The sequence below is a fragment of the Labrus mixtus genome, chromosome 22 (genome assembly GCF_963584025.1).
Source record: "Labrus mixtus chromosome 22, fLabMix1.1, whole genome shotgun sequence".
Classification (NCBI taxonomy): domain Eukaryota; kingdom Metazoa; phylum Chordata; class Actinopteri; order Labriformes; family Labridae; genus Labrus; species Labrus mixtus.
Window position 1 is genome coordinate 15750726 of NC_083633.1, and position 20505 is coordinate 15771230.

The 20505-nt window shown below is 40.5% G+C and overlaps 2 protein-coding genes across 3 annotated transcripts; one reads left to right on the forward strand and one right to left on the reverse strand.

The window, feature by feature from the left end:
• The first annotated feature begins 450 nt into the window (after positions 1-450).
• scyl2 (SCY1 like pseudokinase 2) lies at positions 451-13853 on the forward strand. 2 transcript variants are annotated; one of them, XM_061029796.1, is made up of 19 exons: positions 451-594; positions 3814-4010; positions 4114-4271; positions 4648-4792; positions 5800-5949; positions 6075-6296; positions 6873-6989; positions 7121-7246; positions 7427-7603; positions 7835-7846; positions 8058-8180; positions 8306-8419; positions 9068-9200; positions 9311-9429; positions 9525-9625; positions 9768-9828; positions 9961-10038; positions 10125-10247; positions 10756-13853. In XM_061029796.1, the coding sequence occupies exons 2-19, from the start codon at positions 3834-3836 to the stop codon at positions 11386-11388; spliced, it is 2769 nt and encodes a 922-aa protein (XP_060885779.1). In that variant the 5' UTR covers positions 451-594; positions 3814-3833; the 3' UTR covers positions 11389-13853. The 2 variants fall into 2 exon arrangements, with proteins under 2 accessions (XP_060885779.1, XP_060885780.1); XM_061029797.1 differs by lacking the exon at positions 7835-7846.
• Positions 13854-14162: 309 nt separating this feature from the next.
• Positions 14163-19336, reverse strand: si:ch211-244b2.3 (uncharacterized protein LOC557230 homolog). Its single transcript, XM_061029810.1, has 11 exons — positions 19109-19336; positions 17836-17965; positions 17580-17724; positions 17361-17481; positions 17186-17264; positions 16963-17071; positions 16650-16755; positions 16457-16538; positions 16016-16079; positions 15234-15342; positions 14163-15129 (listed from the first exon to the last, which is right to left on the reverse strand). Exons 1-11 carry the CDS (start codon positions 19149-19151, stop codon positions 15068-15070), a joined length of 1050 nt encoding a protein of 349 aa, XP_060885793.1. The 5' UTR covers positions 19152-19336; the 3' UTR covers positions 14163-15067.
• Between the last annotated feature and the right edge of the window lie 1169 nt (positions 19337-20505).

Below are 20505 nucleotides of genomic sequence, written 5' to 3' on the forward strand. Positions count from 1 at the left end.
AAAAGAGGTTTTTAATCTCAATGTGACTTTCCTGGATAAATAAAGGTTAAATAAAATAAAAAAAATTGAATAATCTTGTTTTGAATAAAAAAATGTCCTTGAGGGTTTTTTTTTGTTTTTTTTAAATATTGAGACTTTTGTTTGTCTTACGGAGTTGACAAAAGTCTTCAGCTCCAGAAAATTATATTTTAGAAAAAGGTAGGGTGTGCAGTAAACTTAAAATGATGTGTTCAGGGTCCTTTTACCATCAGTTATTTTCTCTTATTATCTTAACTGATCTGATAATTGAAGCATGTGCAACATAAACTAAAAATACATCCATAGTATTGTGTGGGAGTCCAGACATTTTTATCGCATTTGCACAGAAAGTGATTTCACAATATTTGGTTAAAGAAAAACTGATGACGTCGATGCACCTGACTCGTAAACAAACCCGGAAGTAGGGTTGTTCGTTCACTAGCGTCCTAAGCCAGCTCATTTCGTATGCTACAGGAAGACATGGGGGCTGTGTTTCACAGCCATTACTGACAGCGGTTACAGCTGAGAGCCTGCCTACAATAAGAAAATCATTCTTAAAGCTTATTTCACATCAAGGTAAGTGGCTGGAGGGTTTCGGGATGACAGTTTTAATCAAACTATTAAGACAGGAACGTCTCTGTGTACTTGGCGCATTGTGGGCTAGTTAGCTCAGGCAGCTACCGCGATGTGTATGAAAAAGTCTTCGATTGCAACGATGATGTCAGCCTTTTGGGGCTACAAAGGTAGACAAGGGGTTAAATATAACGTTTGGGAAAGTAGCTGGCGACATTGTCACATCGTTGTGCTGGTTCTGAAGTGAACCTACAGGTTAAACAAGACCACCAACTGAGCTAACATCAAGCTTTTTTCTCCCCAATCAGAAATGACACCGTTGCTAAGCTACACGTTTTAACGCGTCTGCACCACGTCAAAGCTAATTTTCTCCACTTTTCAAACCATGACTATGTTATCAGTCTGGTTTTAATAACATGCATGGCTGTTGTCAAGGGGTAGTCAGATAATGAGTGTGCTATGAAGGCTTTTTGCAGGTGAGTGTTTACCTCTGGCTAATGTTGACAGATAATAATAATAATAACTTTATTTATATAGCACCTTTTAAAAACACAGGTTTACAAAGTGCTTTGACAAACAAGAACAAAGCAAACTAAACCAAACACAGAAGAACATTAATAACAGTAAGAATATAACAGATGCAAAATACTAAAAATAATTAAATACAATTCAACAGAAAAGAACCCAAAGTGCACGATACCCAACAGACATATATAACCCGACCATCACAAGAACCATCATAAGAACCCAGGAAACACAAGAACCCAACAACAAGAGCTGAGAACAAGAGGAACCAAAGATTTAAAAAGATGTAAGAAACTAAAAGAGCTGAAAAAAATAAATAAAAAGATAAACAGCAATAAGACGGTAAGAGCAGTAAAAGAAATAGAAACAAGTGGTTAAAGGATCAAAAAAGCCAAAACTATAATATTAATAAAAATAAAAAGTAAATATAAATATGAAACATAAATAGACAAAGTAAATAAGATAAGAAATTACCAAGTTAAAACACAAGAGGAGATTAAGATATGAGCATAAATACGAGACCAGTAAGAAAAGACATTAAGGAGACGACATCACATAAAAGCAAGTCTGTAAAAGTATGTTTTAAGAAGGGATTTAAAAGAATTGAGAAACTTTATTTATACAGCACCTTTCAGACAAATTAAATTGCAGTTCAAAGTGCTTAACAAGAGTGCAGAAAAGTTATTGACAAAAAGTAGTTTATAAAATCATTGAGAGACTAATGCACACCAATAAGAATTAAAAAAATATGTATAAAAATAAAATACGACACATAAAAGCAACAAGATATTAAAATAAATACACAAGAGGAAAATATTTAAAATTGTAGTAGGATAAAAAAGACAATACAGTAATGTTAAAATTTGAATTGATATAAAGCACTATATAAAAGCCAGACTGAATAAATGAGTTTTAAGACTGCGTTTAAAAATCTTGATATTCTCCTCTCAGATCCTCAGGAAGGTTGTTCCACAGTCTCGGAGCGTAACAGCTGAAAGGTTTTTGTCCTGCTCTGTGGAACAACTAAGAGAGAGGAACTGGAGGATCTGAGGGGGCCGTACTGGTTCATAAACTAAAATCATATCTGATAGGTAGTCTGGTGCAAGGCCATGTAATGCTTTATAAACTAATACAATAATTTTAAAATCAACACGAAAATTAATTGACAAAACATATTTATACAGGATGAAGATAAAGCTCTGAACAGCCTTATGGTGCTGGATGAAAAGTTCATGCATTATTAAGGTGTGTCTGTGGCATTCAAGAAGTAAATCATCAGTAATGACTGTGATGTTGCAACGTTACATCTCTCTGCACGATTACACAATTTAAAACGAAGATAAGAACTTTTAGGACAGGCTTAAGGAAACCTCACTATGCAGAATTATTCTGTATGAGGCAGACAATGTAAAGACAACCTGGCTTAAACATTGATAAGGCTTTAAGCATCAGATTGGCCCATTCATGCTGATTGTGTCCTATATCCTTGTACCCTTAATTAATAATAATAATAACTTAGATTTCTGTAGCGCCTTTCATGAAACCCAAGGACGCTTTACAAAGTGTGTGCGTGTGTGTGTGTGTGTGGGGGGGGGGGGGGGGGGGGGGGGGGGCGTAATGGGAGGCAACAAGAGACAAACAAATGAAGGAGAAAGGAAGTGTGTGATCAGCTGCGGGGCATGTTAGATGAGGCTGAATGCTTTGGTGAACAGGTGGTGTTTGAGGAGGTTAATTAGGCTATTTACTTATCCTTACAGTAGTTTGCATTGTCTGAGCATACATGACAAATTGAGCTTGATGGAGTTGCTGTATTTAACAGTATATCAACATGATAAAGCATATACAGTACACGGTTCTCCATAACTAAATAAGTAGGGTAAGGTAATGGAACTAAAAATGTAGATTGAAGATCAGTTTGCTGTGATCCATTTAATACAAATGCTATTCATTTTTCATTGCACTTACATCAAAGTCAAAGTCAACTTTATTGTCAATAATCCCACGGTGCAATACAACCAAAATAAGGTAAAATAAGATCAAATAAAATGAGGTAAAATAAGATAAATAATATTTACAGTAATAAATTCTAAATTGTGCAAAAGGTACAAAACAAAATGGTAAATGAAATAAAATGTAAAGAAAAAGTGAACTTGTGCAATATGTGCAATGTGCAGTAAACTGAGTTACATGTAAGAGATATAGATGTAAGAAGTAACTACACAAGCTATAACGTCGTACCTCATTAGTCTTTTGTGTAGTGCAGGAAAATAAACATCAAAGAACTTGAAGCCCACTCTTAGCAGTTAAAAACATCGTGAAGAAACTCCTCATGTAGAAATAGTTGTCCTCTGTCACTAGCAGCCATGTTCTTTTGTCTGACTTCCTCTTACCTAACATGCTTGTAATTCTAAAAAAGGAAGAAGAACGTGGTGTGGTTGAGTTGTCTCTAGGTATTTTATATTTCTGTGGACAGCTTGTTCTTCTTTGGGGGGGGGATTTATTCTCCCAGGTTGGCTCAACCTAGGCAGGATGCTGGTCGGCACTTTGATGTGCAAATTTGACGGCATGTCTGCTGGATTGCTTTGCTCTGCTAGAAAGGTTCAGGCTGACATTTTACTGACTCGTTACTTAAAAGCTGTGCTTTTGCTTGAAGTGCTTACCTGCTGTGGTTGGTCTGTCTTCCATTTTGCACTCCAGGTGCCAGGTCAGACCTGAACATGGAGTCTATGCTGAACAAGCTAAAAAGCACCGTTACCAAGGTGACGGCAGATGTCACCAGCGCTGTCATGGGCAACCCGGTGACACGGGAGTTTGAAGTTGGTCGACATATAGCCAGCGGGGGTCCAGGATTGTGCTGGAGGATCTACAACGGGACCAAGAAGTCAACAAAACAGGTTAATGTCCTCTTATCAGCCGACTAGATCAGGCTCTCATTCCTAAATGTTCAGATTAAAAGAATGGTCGACTGATAACGCTGACGTATCTTTGACCCCTCAGGAAGTGGCAGTGTTTGTGTTCGAGAAGAAGACGGTTGATAAGTACCCAAAATTTGAAAAGGACCAAATTGTGGATTCGCTAAAACGAGGGGTGCAACAGCTGACCAGACTGCGTCACCCACGTCTCCTGACTGTGCAGCATCCTCTCGAAGAGTCCCGGTGAGTCACACACACACACACACACACACACACACACACACACACACACACACACACACACACACACACACACACACACACACACACACACACACACACACACACACACACACACACACACACACACACACACACACACACACACACGCACAGGACTAATTTAATAACTCACTGCTCAAAGAGGGGCTTGACTTCAAAGGGAAAAAAATGCTTTAAAAATCGATTTCTCTGCCTCTGTGTGTGTGTATGTGTGTGTGTGTGTGTGTGTGTGTGTGTGTGTGTGTGTATTAACCAAAGCTTGTCAGTATCAAAATACTCTGTACACCACCCTCTGATAAATACATTCAAATCATACTGATGTTGTTTCTGTCCTCAGAGACTGCTTGGCGTTCTGTACAGAGCCCGTGTTTGCCAGTCTGTCCAACGTGCTGGGCCAGTGGGAAAACCTGCCCAGCCCCGTGCCCACCGACATCAAGGAGTACAAACTGTACGATGTGGAGACCAAGTATGGCCTGCTTCAGGTGAGAGTACAAACAATGTATACATGTTTGCAATTCAGGTTTATTTTTGCTCATTGATAAACTTCTTGGTATGTTCTGCGGTCTACAAATTCCCAGACATTTCATAAATGTTTTCACCATTTAGAGGAGTGCAGATGACTTTATTTCAATCAATGTTTCCACCAATTAGCAAAAGAGACGAAAATATTCACATTTGGAGGCTGGAACCAGCGGACTTGTTATTAGCTATTGTAGTTATGAACGTTTCTATATCAGCCATTGAAATAGTTTTGAATTAAATTGAAACTTTAAGATGCAAGAAAGGTCAAAAAGGTTTAAAATGGAGAACAAAGAAGAGAATGTGTATTAACTAAGTGAATGCATTTAATTTTTCCCTTGAAAATGGCCCTCAGTCCACACAGTCAATGACAGAGTTATGAGCACACTTAATCTTAGTTGTCTTGCAGGTTTGACAAACATGTAGTCTACAGCTGGATTTCCAATACACATTGAGACAATCTGCTATTTCTTCTCAAATCCAGTTCAACCTGCTCACTTCAATGAATCACCTTTTCAGTGTTATGCTATGGCTCCAGTAAGCCGTAGTGTCAACAACACATAACTCTATTTCTGTCATCTCGCCTCGTCCCGAGTTCATAAAAAGTTACAGAATGGAGATGAGTCAAACTTGATATCTGAGTGTCAGCTGAAAATGAAATCCAGCGTTAAACGTGTGATATTGGGGCGCTGGTGGCATGGTGGTCTATGCACGCGCCCCATGTACATGTGGCTCCATTCCCACATGTCATTTCTCTCTCTCTCTCTCTCTCTCTCTCTCAGATTTCCGACTATGCCCACTGTCCTGTCTCTACAATAAATAATTACATCTTTAAAAAGAAGTGTGATGTTGTGTGATGACCTGTTTAAAGTTGTTTTGTTGTAAGAAGGCTTCCCAGGCTCGTTATGAACAGTTATTGCAAAAATGTTCTCTTGTCTGTGTGACATTTAGATTTTCTTTGTCTCTTCAGATCTCGGAGGGTTTGTCCTTCCTCCACAGTGGAGTAAAAATGGTCCACGGCAACTTGTGTCTGGAGAACATCATCCTGAACAAAAGCGGAGCCTGGAAGATCATGGGTTTCGACTTCAGCATCTCCTCCACTAACCCCTCAGATGCTGAGGTGTGTTGAGAGACTTTTTCCCCCTCAGCACAGTCTCTCAGGCTGAGCTTTCTCCCTTCAAAGTGCTACTCTAGAATGAAAACTATTCTATTGTCATATCTTTATATTCTTGTGTCCCTCTCCAGCCTAAATACACGTGTAAAGAGTGGGAGCCCAACCTCCCTCCTCTCTGCCTCCCTAACCCTGAATACCTGGCGCCCGAGTACATCCTGTCCGTCAGCTGTGACTCCGCCTCCGACATGTATTCCTTGGGTGTGGTCATGCATGCTGTATTCAACGAGGGCAAGCCTGTTTTCCAAGTCAACAAGCATGACATATTTAAGAGCTTCAGCCGGCAGCTGGACCAGGTGAGAGGGGGGCGAAAGAATGACTCAAAGAATCATAAATCAGTCATCAAAGAACAACGTGCAGCAACAGCACTTTGAGAGCTTTTTTAAAAAATGTCGCAAGAACTTAAGACATTGAAATAAAAAACATTAAAACACCAAAAAGAAAGAAAATAATTAAGTGAGCGAGTGAAAAGAGAAAAGTAAATAAAGAGCTATTAAATGGAAATAAGAAAAACTAGACAGGAAGTGATTGAACCTCTGGAGAGGCAGCAGTTTCTAGAGAAAAAACATGCTGTTAGAAAAACTTAAAACCATGTGTGTTGGGTGACGGTGGCTTAGTTGTTAGTGCGCATGCCCCATGTATGGAGGCTAAGTCCTCCAAGCAGGCGCCCCCGGGTTTTTCTGAATCCAACCTGTCAGTCCCTGTCAGTCCCAACTCTCTCTCTTCCCGGTTTCAGGCTCTATCTTATGTCCTGGCATAAAAGGCCAAAAAAAAAAAAAAAAAAAAACCTTTAAAAAACCGTGTTCAGCTCTGTCTGTCACTGATTCTCCACTTTGCTGTTCTGATCCTTTCTTTCTGTTTCTCAACTGTAGCTGAGCACCATGAGTCCAGCACTATTGAACAAGATCCCAGAGGAGGTGCGGGAACATGTTAAAATGCTGCTAAGCGTCACACCAAACGTCCGACCGGATGCAGACCAGATGACCAAGGTTTGATTTGTAGCAACATGCAAGAAGATACAAACACCTAAAGAGGAAATGTGCACATTTTTAGAGGATGTATGTGTAAGTATTTACTCCTAACTTTCTGTTTTTCGATTGTATTTTTGTGTCAAATGTAGATTCCATTTTTCGACGACGTGGGTGCTGTGACACTGCAGTACTTTGATTCCCTCTTCCAAAGGGACAACCTGCAGAAGTCGCAGTTCTACAAAGGCCTCCCCAAAGTCCTGCCCAAACTCCCCAAGGTACTTCCAAGTTTTTTTGTGTTGTAGTGTACTTAAGGTTCACATTGTGAATCAAGCTGGCGAAACAGAAGTATGGGTATTACTGCCAATTTCCACATACTCCTTGCACATGTGGTCCGTCAGCGCTGCGCACTACTGTTATTGTTTTTTTTTTAAACTTCTTTTCTTTCTTCCCCTCAGAGAGTGGTGGTGTATCGAATCTTGCCGGCACTGAACTCGGAGTTCGTCAACCCGGACATGGTTCCCTTCGTGCTGCCCAACGTGCTGCTGATCGCCGAGGAGTGCACCAAGGACGAGTATGTCCGTCTCATCTTACCTGACCTCACGCCTGTTTTCAAGCAGCAGGAGCCCATTCAGGTAGAAACAAGAACCTCAACCTGTACAGCATTCTTTTGTGTAAAAACAGTAAAAATGTAGTAAAAGTTTTTTTCATGATTTCGCCCTTTTGTGGCGTCAGTTTTTCTCTGACTTTTAAAAGAGTTTAATCAGTGGAATGTAACCGACTAAAGAGCGTGCTCTGTTTGGGTTTGGTACATCACTTCATCCAGATCTGTCTTTCTCTGTATTTTTCTTTCCATGCTTCTTCAGGCTAGTAATATGGTGAGTGGTCTCTGCTGTCAATTTAAATCTGATCACATCAGCTAGCCTGTGCCCTGTGTTGTGTGTTGTGTGTGTATTACTAAAGGCTAACTTAAGTCATAAGACGCTATGATCACTTCCATTTGCTAACTCCACTCACTCGTCTGTAGCAAACAACCCTGAGCTTTTCTTTGACTCTCGTTTTTCCTAACTGGGTCCCTTTGCTGTGCAGATCCTGCTGATTTTCCTGCAGAAGATGGACCTGCTGCTTACAAAGACCCCAGCAGAGGACATTAAGAACAGCGTGCTGCCTATGGTCTACAGAGCGCTGGAAGCTCCCTCTGTACAGATCCAGGTACTTCCTGCTTTACTCCTTCTTCTCTTGTCAGTGCTGCCTTGGAATCACAGTCAAAAAAAAAAGATCACCCTTGGCATCATCAAAATGTCAGATTTCATAACATCTTATCTATGTCTGAGCAGGAGCTGTGCCTGAACATCATCCCAACATTCGCCAACCTGATTGAATACACGTCCATGAAGAACTCCCTCATCCCTCGGATCAAATCAGCCTGCCTGCAGACCTCATCACTGGCCGTAAGTCTCAATCCATCATTTTCTTCCCTAAACCTCGACTACCTTTTCATGTTATCTTCCCATGCATACATAACACATGCCCTTTAGTGTGCATCTCTTCCGTTTCATGTCCTGCTGTTAAGCCATTTGCGCAAATGCAGTTCTGAAAATCTCTAGAAAATTTCAGGCAGGCCGACAGAAATGGCAAAGGAAGCAACAGAGCACGACGCTATGATGACAAATTTCAAGGAAAGGGCAGAGAAGAGTATGCATAATTAAAACAGAAGAAGGAAAGGGTTTTATTATGTGCACAGAGAGTGCAGCAGTCCCATTTCAGTCACAGGATATAAATGTCTTAATCCTCTCACTTGCTCACTTCCTGCTGCGTTCTCACACCAGCTCACCCTAATGTCACATGGGAAATTAACTAGGGGGCTGGCAGGAAAAATCCAGGTTAACTCTGAGTGAAATATTGGGCTGTTTGCATTCACACATTGCAGCTCACCGCGAAAATGTCAGGATGTTTCAGGAGTTTTTATGCATATATGTAAACACCATTTCAATGCTTTTTCTCTCTCTTTACTTTCACAACTACTTACTGAAATTTAACTTGGAACATCCTTCTTTTTTTTTTTAACTTCTGTGTCTATCTTCTGTGTTTCTGTCTAGGTACGAGTGAACTCCTTGGTGTGTTTGGGGAAGATTTTGGAGTACTTGGACAAGTGGTTTGTCATTGATGAGATTCTGCCCTTCCTACAACAGATCCCCTCCAGAGAACCAGCAGTTCTCATGGGCGTTTTAGGTACAGACCATGCTGGAAAACTCCCCTATTCTTACCAGGGGTGAGAGTGTGAACAATTAAGCAACCTCTCAGATGAATTAATGAGACGTCTTTGCCACTTCTCTTTGAAGGAATCTACAAGTGCACCTTCAGCCACAAGAAGTTAGGCATTCCCAAAGAGCACCTCGCCAGCAAGAGCCTGCCCCACCTGGTCTCTCTCAGTATAGACAACAACCTCAACCTAAACCAGGTACTGTACGCTCTGCTTACTTCTATCTAATGTCAAATCTTCTGTCTTTTATTTAACGTTCTCTTTCATTAAGTCTTATTTAATCCGTGTCTCAGTTTAACTCCTTCATGGTGGTCATACGGGAGATGCTGAGTCGCATGGAGGCTGAACACAAAACCAAGCTGGAGCAGCTGCATGTCATGCAGGAGCAGCAGAGGTAGCTGTCACAATGTCATCACCCTTTTACTGCAAGCATTTAGCATCTGATACCAACTGCATAAATAAGATAAGGGTATACAAAGCCTGGTCTGATTCTGATCAGTTCTGATTGTGGTTTTTTTTTTGTCTCCCTTTAACAGGAGTATGAACCCAGGCCAACAATCAGAGGAGACAAAGAACCCGCCAAGCACAGGGAACCAGGTGAGAAGCCAACACAAACAACAGCTAACATAGGTGTACATGTTTTGTTTTGCCTGGAATCTTCTTGAAAAAAGCAAAACAAAAAACCTCTTTATTCTGCTGTCATCACATTAAGTCGTCTCCTGCTTTCAGATTGACGATATCTTCGGCAGCACAGGGGTTAATGGGAAAGAGAATGGAGCCGCAGCGTCAGCCCCACAGCCTAATAGAGTATGGAAACAGTGTCCCGCCACTTTTACACAATCCTTCTACCTTTGTCCATTTAGAACGCAGTCTGATTTTGCTCCTCCTTCTAGATGTCTCTGACTCTGGAGGAGAAACAGCGACTGGCAAAGGAGCAGGAGCAGGCAGTCAAACTGAGGAACCAGCAGCCTTTAGCACCACAGACCATCAAAGCAGCCAACACCAACAACTCACAGGTAAGGTCTAAAGACGTCTGGGTGTACAAGCTTGTTGAGATGATTTATTCTTTCTCAGTACTTAAGAGGAAGTTTGTTTACCTTTAACTTAGAGCCCAAGCTGCTAATTTGTCAAAGAAAGTGATGAGCCATCACTTTAGCTTTGGTGTTTATTCTGTGTGCTGCTTCCAAACTGCTGTTAGCAACACAGTCAGGACACTAAAGTAAACATAGGCCATAGTTTTGTATATCTTCCTTTTGGTCTGGAATTTAAATATGGGCTATAAAGCTGTATGAACAGGGCACTGAGATTCATTTATCTGCATGCTGCTTTGATTAATCTCAGTCAGCAACAACTCCTCTCCCACTGTACACACACAGGCAGGTGAGAGTGACTTAGTATGGTTATGAGGGCGATCTGTTTGTGTCTGAATCTTTTCCAGAGGGATTGGGAATTCAATTCTTCACTCTCCTTGTTTTCTTTGTTTCTGTCCTTTCCGATAACATACCTGAATGTTTCATTTTGCAGACTAAGGATCTGACAAGCAGCCTTCTCAACAGCATGACGTCTCTAAGCAGCCTGTCCTTAGCCAACCCAGCACGACCAGCCCCAGTTCAAGGGACCACCATCGCTGCCTTCCCCTCTCCCAGCCCCATGATGGGCACCATGGGTGCTCCAGTCTCCAATGGCTTCAACCCCACCATGGGCTTCCAGACAGGAGGCATGGGGATGGGCATGCGGCCCGCCGGCCCAGGCCTCTACGGCGGCATGGCCACCACCACCAGCACCCCAAACTTTGGAGCCCTCGCCCAGAATCAAGGACCCATTGGGCAGACAAACAAAGCCCCGGACATGTCAGCCCTGGACAGTCTTTTTATACCCAGCCAGCCCAAAGTCACTCTCAACCAGATGGGTCCAAAGCCCACGCCTGGCACCAACACCCCTTGGCTAAACCAGTTTGGTTCAGCCCAGAACGCTCAGACTCAGATGCAGGGGGCGTCAGTCGGAATGGGAGGGATGCCCAGTGGGTTCGGGATGCAGGCAAACCCTTTTTTCAGCCCACAGAACTTTGCTCAACCTGCTGCTGCCCCCAGCCTGAACCAAAGTGGAATTAAACAAAGTGCGTCGGTCAACAACGATCTGAAAGACTTATTCGGCTAAATGTGAATCCTAAAAGATGCTAGATCGAGTATATTCTTTTGAAATCTTTGGACGGCCTTGAATTCTCACAAAAACAAGACACTGATTGAATGTGAAGATTTAAAATCCTTCCAAGGTGTGTTACCTTCTGTGTTTTTTAATCCGACCTGGTTCAAATTCTGACTCTCGCTCACGTTCAGCTGGAAAACTCTCGTCCTCCTGAATTCTGTTTCTACTTGACAAGATGGACAAAATGTTCGAGGTTGGAGCTTCTTCCTCCACGCTGTGTTCTTAACATGCTGGGGGGTTTCCTACTGTTTTGTACTTGACGTTCTTGAACGTTCAAAATTCCCAGGTTGAGATGAATCCCAAAACAGCTCATCATGACGAAGATTTTGTGTGGATTTCACTTCCTGAACATCAGAATCATCTTTACAATTGGCAGAAAAAATACAAAAAGAGTTGCTTCACATCTGCTCAATTTCAGGCTTTGTACCTTTCATTGCTTCTACAGATTTTATTTTGTTTTTGTAGCGTGTCTAAAGTGATAAGGCTGAAGAACAAACAGCTCATGCACTAGAAATATAAGCCCAGTGGGAGTGTAGCACTGACGGGCCTGCAGTGACTGATCTGCATCCATGAGGCTCCTCAGTGGAGAGAACATGAAAGTGGATGTAAGAAACTGACTGGCTCAGGGTTGCACTTCAAAGAGGGATAACCGAGTAGCCCCACTGCAGCCTGTTTCCATGGTAACTGTTTCTCTGCAGCCCCAGAAACCTTTATTTTGAGGACACACAAATCGGGATTGAAGCTAAAGTCTTTCCCCTCTTTTGCTCTCCTTCTTTTTTTTTCGTCTGCGTCTAAGGCTTCAAAGCTTGCCGAGTATGTTACTTAATTTAACATCAAAGCAGGTTTCTTTTGAAAAGGGAAGGGTTCGTTTTGTCTGGTCCAAGTTTGCAGGCAACCATTTCACCTCCGTTAAAAACAACTTCTGTAAGAGGCAGTATGAATGAGTCGAGCCCTGCTAACGATGCTAACGCTAAGAAAAGAATGAACAAGGAGACATTTGCACTGCTTAGGCTAAATGTGCCTTACACTCATCCACTGGTGATTCTAGAGTCTGTGGGGGCCCTGGTCAAAAATGTATTGAGAGGGGGGCCCCTCCAACCACCATTATATCTGCCCGTGTCCCGATGCTCTTTCTTTTTCTTTTTTCATTCCCAGACAGATATCTCCTCTTCATCTTCCTACGGTCATTTTCACAGGAGTAATACACGAGATGCTAAGCGGGGCAATGAGAGTGAGTGCTGTCAGATGGGGCCCCATTAGGGAGGTTGGCCACTGGCATTGCAAAATTTGCACATTTTGAGCTACTGCTGTGGTTTAAAGTTTGTCAGCCCTCAGGGGCCCCGAGCAGCTGCCTGCCTGCACTCCTCTGTTACTCAAGTATTAATAGCATCAGCTGTCTTACTTTGTTGCATGTTCCTGAAATTGACCACAAAAGATCTAAAGTTTAAGTTTAGCATCTTTTCCAATAATGATTCCTAATGATTCAAGTGACCAATCCCAATATTTATTTCACACACTCTGCTACATTTGCTCCGGTGAGGTGAGCCTTTTTCTGAGGATCCTCCTGTGCACCACTTCTGTTCATCAATTTGTACAATGAAGATGTTCTCTATATATATTTTGATTTCAGCACGTTGCAGCTGTCAGAGGACCCGTGCTGGAACATATTATTATGAAGTGTAAATACATAGTATTTAAAAAAAATGGATTACTCTGTGAGGGCCGTGAGATTTTTGATGTCCTTGTGATAACGGTGAAGAGGCCTTAGATGAGTCGTGTGCAATAATCCTTATCGGTTGTTAAGGGTGCACGTCAGTTGTGTCCTTACTTTCATCCCCACTGACCATCAGTTCTACCTTTTTAGGTCCCTCAGATTTTCTAAACAGCTTAACATCAATGTGTTCTCATTCTAAATCTTACATTTTTGAAGAGAGATACATAATTTTAGTGTTTTTAGATGCACCTTGGTCGCACCGTTTTCTGCTGACTATGATTGTTGTTAACTTGCTGAAGTGTTTTATGTCATGTATCGGGTTAACCTTCCTTTTTGTACCACCTAAACAAGGTGAGCTCCTTTCAGCCGCATGGCGTTGTTACTCGCTGACCAAATGGTTCGGTTTTATTTCCAAATTTTGTCGTAAAAAAAAAACAAAAAAAAAACATTTGATTTATGCGGTCGACTTACACTATGTGGAAAGTTTAGTGTAATCACAAATTGAAACTGATTTGTTGGACGTGTTTCACATATCAAGGCAGAACCCCAAAGCAGAAAACAAAAAGCTTATTCTTCTACAAGATTGTTTGTATACCACTGCTGTCCTCTTATGTGTAGTGTTGCCCTCGTTTTGTGTGACGGTGCTGGTCTCTGAGGTGGATCAATGAAAATCTGTACATATAAAAGAAAGTACACAATCGAATACCGTCAGGGTGTTTTTTTTTTTGTGTGATGGCTTTTAGGACACAACATCAGAGAACACCTACAAAATCCAAGACCATCAGCGAGAGGCCTCACCGTTTCTATTTAGTTCATCTGAATGTCTGAAACTGCCGCCGCCTGGTCGGGGTCAAAAGAGGAGATGGGAGGCGCTCTTCAGAAACAGATGCTGATGTTTAAATAAGCAGTGAGTACAGAATGTTATTTTTCTTTTCTCTAGTCCTTCACTTAAACAGAAAGACGAGACACACCGCTTTGTCCACAGGGGGGCGCCAAAATCAACACAAGGAAAGTTCATCAAGTCACTTTAATGTTTAATCAGTGCTTCACATGGCAGTAGGCGGCATTGTATGGCAAATCAAAGTAAACTTATATTTTTTGTTGAAGGTTAGAGGTATCTTGTCTTAAGATAATCATTTAAACATTCATTATTGCACTGATATATAAACAACAAAAAAGTAACATGAATCCTGGGTAAAGGTTTTATGATTCCCCCTTCATTGAGGCATTTCTTTTATATTTATTTATTGCACAAATCTAACAGTAAGATTCATGATCCACAGTTGTGAACAAATATCTAAATTATTGCAGCTCAAACAAAGATAACCTCATTTTTCTTGGTCCGTTCATCAAATTTTAGGGCCTACATCACCCACCATGCAACTTGACTGCTGACAGTCTGAGGCAAGTTTAACATTATTATGTTTTTGCTAGCAGCGACTGATGGCGTCAAACTATTAGCTCCAAGCACAGATGTGCTTTGCACTTAACAACACAGACTCAGGTGACATGACTCGAGGCAATGTATCAGATTTTGAATTGCTAATTCTGGTAGTTCAAACAACTTAAAAAATAAATAAACATTAAACAGTGATATCATAAACATTACAAAAGACATGTAAACACATCTGATTTGCTATTTCGCTGAGTGCCTCTTAAAACTTAACCCAACTTTAATTAAACTCATACTACTCAACCCGAGCTCGGAGCCTAACCAGAACAACATTGCATGGCAGCATATTTAAGACTTCCAAAAACAAACAGCTGAAACGCACTGCAATCAGCAAGGCACCATGTGAAAACAGTGCGTGAAGAATGTGTTTCCATCTAAGAGACAACCTGCAGCAGGCAGTGATGTTATTGTTAGGATGGACAACATGTTAACCCCGGAAGCTCTGAATGTGTGGTTGTCCACGGTCACTGGTTGAGTCTTTGTACTGATCTGGTGGTGTTTGTGGACAAGTTTCTCTGAGTCATAGCTGCAAAGAAAAAAAGATTTCAAAAGAATCTGGACTGCTAAAAGACAAAATAACGGAAAATCTTTCAACATGAATTAGAATAGATATGACTTTGACCAGCTCACCTGAGAAGTTCAGCTCATAGCTAAATAGATTGGTGGTAAATGTGATGATGCCCGTCGGGTTTTGTTGGTACACGAGCTCGATGTCCTGACTTGAAATGCTGCTCTTATTCTACATCACAGAGAGCAACAACAAACATTATACCACAGAATCATGTGTAGCTCGACTCTCTTGGACTTCAGAATAGTATTTTTGGGGTAGAAAATCTAGATTGCCTGGCTTTATACTGCTAGAGTCCTATGTTTTCCAGCTTAAACAAAAACATTAAGGAGAGCTCTCAAACGCTGTTACACGTCCCTCAGTGTTTTTTTCCCCCTTGGTTAATACGTTGGAATCAACCATGTAGAGTATAGCCTAACCATGTTTACCTTCTTAAACCTATGTCATCAAATTTGCAGGCTTGGCTGTTTTCTTCCACACTCATTAAACATACCATTTAAAATACATTTTAAATCATCGATCTGTTAATTATTTTAAAAAAAAAACACATCACCCTGGAAACACAGGGATGACACCACCAAGCTGTACTCCTGCTAGGTGCTTCGTAGCATATGTTAGTGTGCTAATACGCTCAACTTAGGTGGCAAACACTTGGAAGATAAACATTAAACCTGCAAATCATCACCGTATTAGTATCGTCACGGTGTGCATATTAGCATGCTAAATTTAACACTGACCTAAGAAACACTGTGGCTGGGTGCAGCCTCATAGCATGGCTGAAGAGTTAACAGTGTTTACTGGTCAACATATTGATGTTTACTTGTAACAAAAGGGTGTGCCTTACTTTACTGTATTCTTTCCATTTTCCATCGATGTCGAGGAACTGCCATTGGGGCGGTGTGCCTGAACTGAAAGACGAAGAAGAAAAGGATTGGGTTGAAACATTTCCTTTAGCAAACAAATAAAGAGAGCTGATCTCAGGGTTCTTAACATTAAGATGTTTTAAGAACCCATCATTCATTTGCTTTGGGGCTTTTTACGCCTTGTTTGTAGAGACAGGACAGTGGATAGAGTTTGGAAAATGGGGACTGAGAATGACATGCGGTAAAGGCCTGAGTTGAACCTGGGCGGCACGCTTTGAGGACCACAGCCTCTGTACATGGGGCTCCAAAATAATTAAAGTGTTAATCGAGGGTCAAATTCCTTACATTTGACATCATTTCAATGAGGTTGTTCGATTTACGTAGTTTGATTTGTCGATTTGTGCTGAAATGTTTCTCCTGACCTTCTGTTTTGACGACTCCCATTATCAGCGGTCCTCCTCACTGCTCTTCTCGTCCCGATGTTGTTATCAACTTGACACATACCTTTAATTAAATAATGAAAAAAAAAAAAAAAAAGAGGCAGTTTAAACATCTGTCCTCAACAAAAAGCAAAAATGATCCATTGTCTTGTCCATGCGATAAGCTGTGTGTTACTTGACAAGTCCAGCGTGTACGAGTAGCTGTCGATCCTGAATTGTAGCTGGCTCTGTGGATTCAGCTGGTATTGTGCCTCGACCGCAGCACTGTCGAATGCACAAATCTGAACACAAATCTCAAGTTAGTCCACTGAAAAGAGGAACGCAAAGGATGGATGCCACTGCTCGCTCTTTGTCATGTAACAGGAAAATATTAAAGATGAAAGTTATAGGTAACCGTGCTAATAAGTACTATTTTACGTATTACATTTTCTACGCTTTCATTTGAAGCTTCTGCTAAAATTGCCTGAAACGCTTCATGCACTACTTACATGTGCTTGGTATTCAACCCACTCCCCCTCTTCTCCCATATACTCCCACTTGTAGCGTCCATTAGTTGGCTTAGAGGAGGCGGTTGGGAAGACGGGAGTAGAGCTAATGCTGTATAAAAGTGATAAACATCACTGTGAATCCAGCCAATCAAGGGGTTTGTAGTCACACTTAGGACAAGAATACTCCCAGGAATTCAGGAAAGGAAATTCCACTGATATTTACCGTCCTGTGTTACAGGTGAATTTTGGACGCCTGCGGACGTTCCTGTGCATTCCTGTTGTGCAGTTTCTTTGTTTCATGGCTGTCGAGAAAATACAGTAAGTTAAGTTAAGCTCCAGTAAGATATTTTATTGTAATTTACAAGCTCACACTACAGAATGATAGAAGGATTCCCTACTGGTGAAGTCGAGTGCGTAGCTGGTTGATCCCACGGTGAAGCTGAACGTTCCCTGACGGTCCAGAGTGAACTGGTGCTCGATGTCTCTGCTGCTGATGGAGGAGGCGATCCTGCTGGAGCTCTGAGGAAGAGGAGGGGGGAAAACAAAACAAAAAAAAACCTTGAGACTGCTGAAACCATTCAAGTTAAACGCGGTTGACACTTGAGATGTTCCCTCACCTGTGATCCATATTCACGCCACAGCTGGTCATCTCTAAAGTACCAGCCGACATCCTCGGCCTCACCCTGGGACAAGAAGCTCAGCCTCTGCACCTGCAGAGCGGCATTCATAGTCTGGAACTTATCAAAGTCTATGAACACCTTCCTGTGGAGACACGTAGAAACTGAGTCATCCAAATGTCGGCTGCGTTCCCTTTAATAATCTAAAAATCTAAAAATGCTTATAGATGAAGAGAAGATAATTCCCATCGCTGACCCTTGGATGGTGTTGATGGTGATTCCTTGAGCTCCAGGGTGGCAGTAGTGCGTCTCGATCACATGGTCGTTATCAATCGGCAGCCACTGCTGTCCAACTAACAGCTGCCACTCAAATTGTTTCTCATTGGCTGTAAAATACAAAAAATGTATGAATATATGTTTAATAACAATAAATCCAGGCTGAGCAAATTTGGGATTTAATCAACTTTAAATGGACTTAAATACCAATTTTACCAGATTATTTTCTTTTTATACAATTTTTAGCTTCTACTTATCAACATTTAAGGGTATAATATTTTACTTTTTCATTTCAGTTATTTGACAGATTGAGTTAATTGGCATGACAACACTGTCGTAAACCAAACATTAAAAAAAAATATATAAATAAATGTGAGGAGTCAGTAAACTTATATGTCCATTGACAGAAAAATACACACTTTGGTTGAAGCAAAAATGATTTCAGCATTCTGGAAATAGAGTATTTTATGCTCGTCTTTAAATGATTTTAAAGCCATGTAGATATTATTTTGAGGAAAATTAGTTGGGACAAAACAAATTGTGAAGAGGTCAGATTTAGCTCTGGGATAATGTCATGATATATGACAAACCAAACAGTGGATTATACTAATTGTCTGACATTAATCTTAAATGATTCTATTTCTTAGTTGAAGTAGTCCAACTTATAATTGGTACAGATAAGCAAAAATTCTCCAAATTTTCTGATTACATTTAGTTTCACTCAGTTAAAAATTATACTTCAGAAATGTTAATAAGTACATTTCAAATGTAGCACTTTTGAAATGTACTTCCTCCACGGTGTAAACAGATGCACTTCCTGGTCTGTGGTCATATGACACCTACCCATTAAACAAATAACTATTTAAATAGTCAATGTTGTCTGCTTTTGTAGGTCGTAAAGAGTCTCTATTGTTACTTTCAGTCTGTTTGATAACCATTTAAAAACTTCTCAGGAGCTTTTAGATCGTAAAACGTGACAAAGGGAACAAACGGGAAGCTAAAGTCTGACTTTGTGGCATAACATAGGTCACGTCAGCTTCATTTATAGGCCTGCATTTTTAAGAAATAGCTGCTTAAAACTTGAAATGATTTCAAAATTTAAAAAAACACGACAGTCACAAAGGCTTTAACTCAATCCCTGTATGAATAATTAACTGTGCAGACCCACCACACCCGGCCTTCAGCCCTTCACACTCCAAAACTAACTACACCAAAATCACCAAACTACACACACATGGTAGAAAGATTCTTACTGTCTGAGGTGGATCCGCGATAGGACGAAAAAATACTCGCCATGGAAAACACGATGCAGCTGGTGACGACAATAAAAAAGATAAATAAGACCCTAAACGAGTGAAAAACCACTTCTCATTTCAATATACACGATGAAGTTTCATTAAATTCAACTCGACACATGCTAATAAAAGTGACGGTTTACAGGTCACGTCATAAACAGTCCTTCACTTTCGTTTCTCTTTCAGAGGGCTCACTTCACTTCCCATCAAGTTACCAGTTACATTGTGTATGGAAAGCCAATTGAACATATATTAGAAATCCTTGATATCAAAGCTCAGTTTCCTGTACTAGTGAAGTCTTTGGCCGCACTAGTTTACTAGTAGAGCGTTGAAAAACTTACTAGTAAACTAGTAGAAGGCAAAAAGTCCTACATGTTAACTAGTAAGGTGCAAAAATATCTACTAGTTAACTAGTACAAAAAATTGTGTGTCTACTAGTTAACTAGTAAGATATATTTTGTGTCTACTAGTTAACTAGTGAGCCTAAAAATGTTTACTAGTTAACTAATTAGAGCAAAAATGTCCACTAGTTAAACTAGTTTGACTCTTTTTCACCTTACTTATAAACTAGTGAGGTTCAAAATGTTTACTAGTTAACTATTAAGACTAATAAAGCCATCTCTAGTACAACTAGTGGACCTTTCTGCTCTTACTAGTTAACTTGTAAAAACTTGTTATCCTAACTAGTTAGCTAGTATGGTCCATATATATGCCTTTCTAGCTTACTAGTGGATATTTTGGCTCTTACTAGTTAACTAGTAAACATGTTTAGGTGCACTAGTTAACTAGTAGACACACAATTTTTTGTACTAGTTAACTAGTAGATATTTTGCACCTTACTAGTTAACATGTAGGACTTTTTGCCTTCTACTAGTTTACTAGTAAGTCTTTCAACGTTCTACTAGTAAACTAGTGCGGCCAAAGACTTCACTAGTACTAGACATCTATTAAATCTTCAATCGGCTTTCCATACAGAGGGATAGTAATGGGTAAAGAACATCAATGTCGATTAACACTGCAATCAGCTGAGTGGCAAAAACAGTGTCATTTTATTTGTTAAAAGTCTCAATTCTAAACCAACCGTCACTGTGAATATAAATATATGTATATATATATTATTTAATTTAAATGATCAATCTACGCACACTTATTTATGGAAATACTGTAATTGACATCTTAATTGACCCATCTGTCACATAACTGCATTTGACTTATTATCACTTTTGCACTATTCACCACTGCACTGTTTCATGTTTAGTCATGTAAATATTAGTCTTTTCTTATCATGTTTATTGTTTATATTTAATGTTGTACCTGTACATAAGAGAGCACAGTTCACATTAAATTCCTTGTGT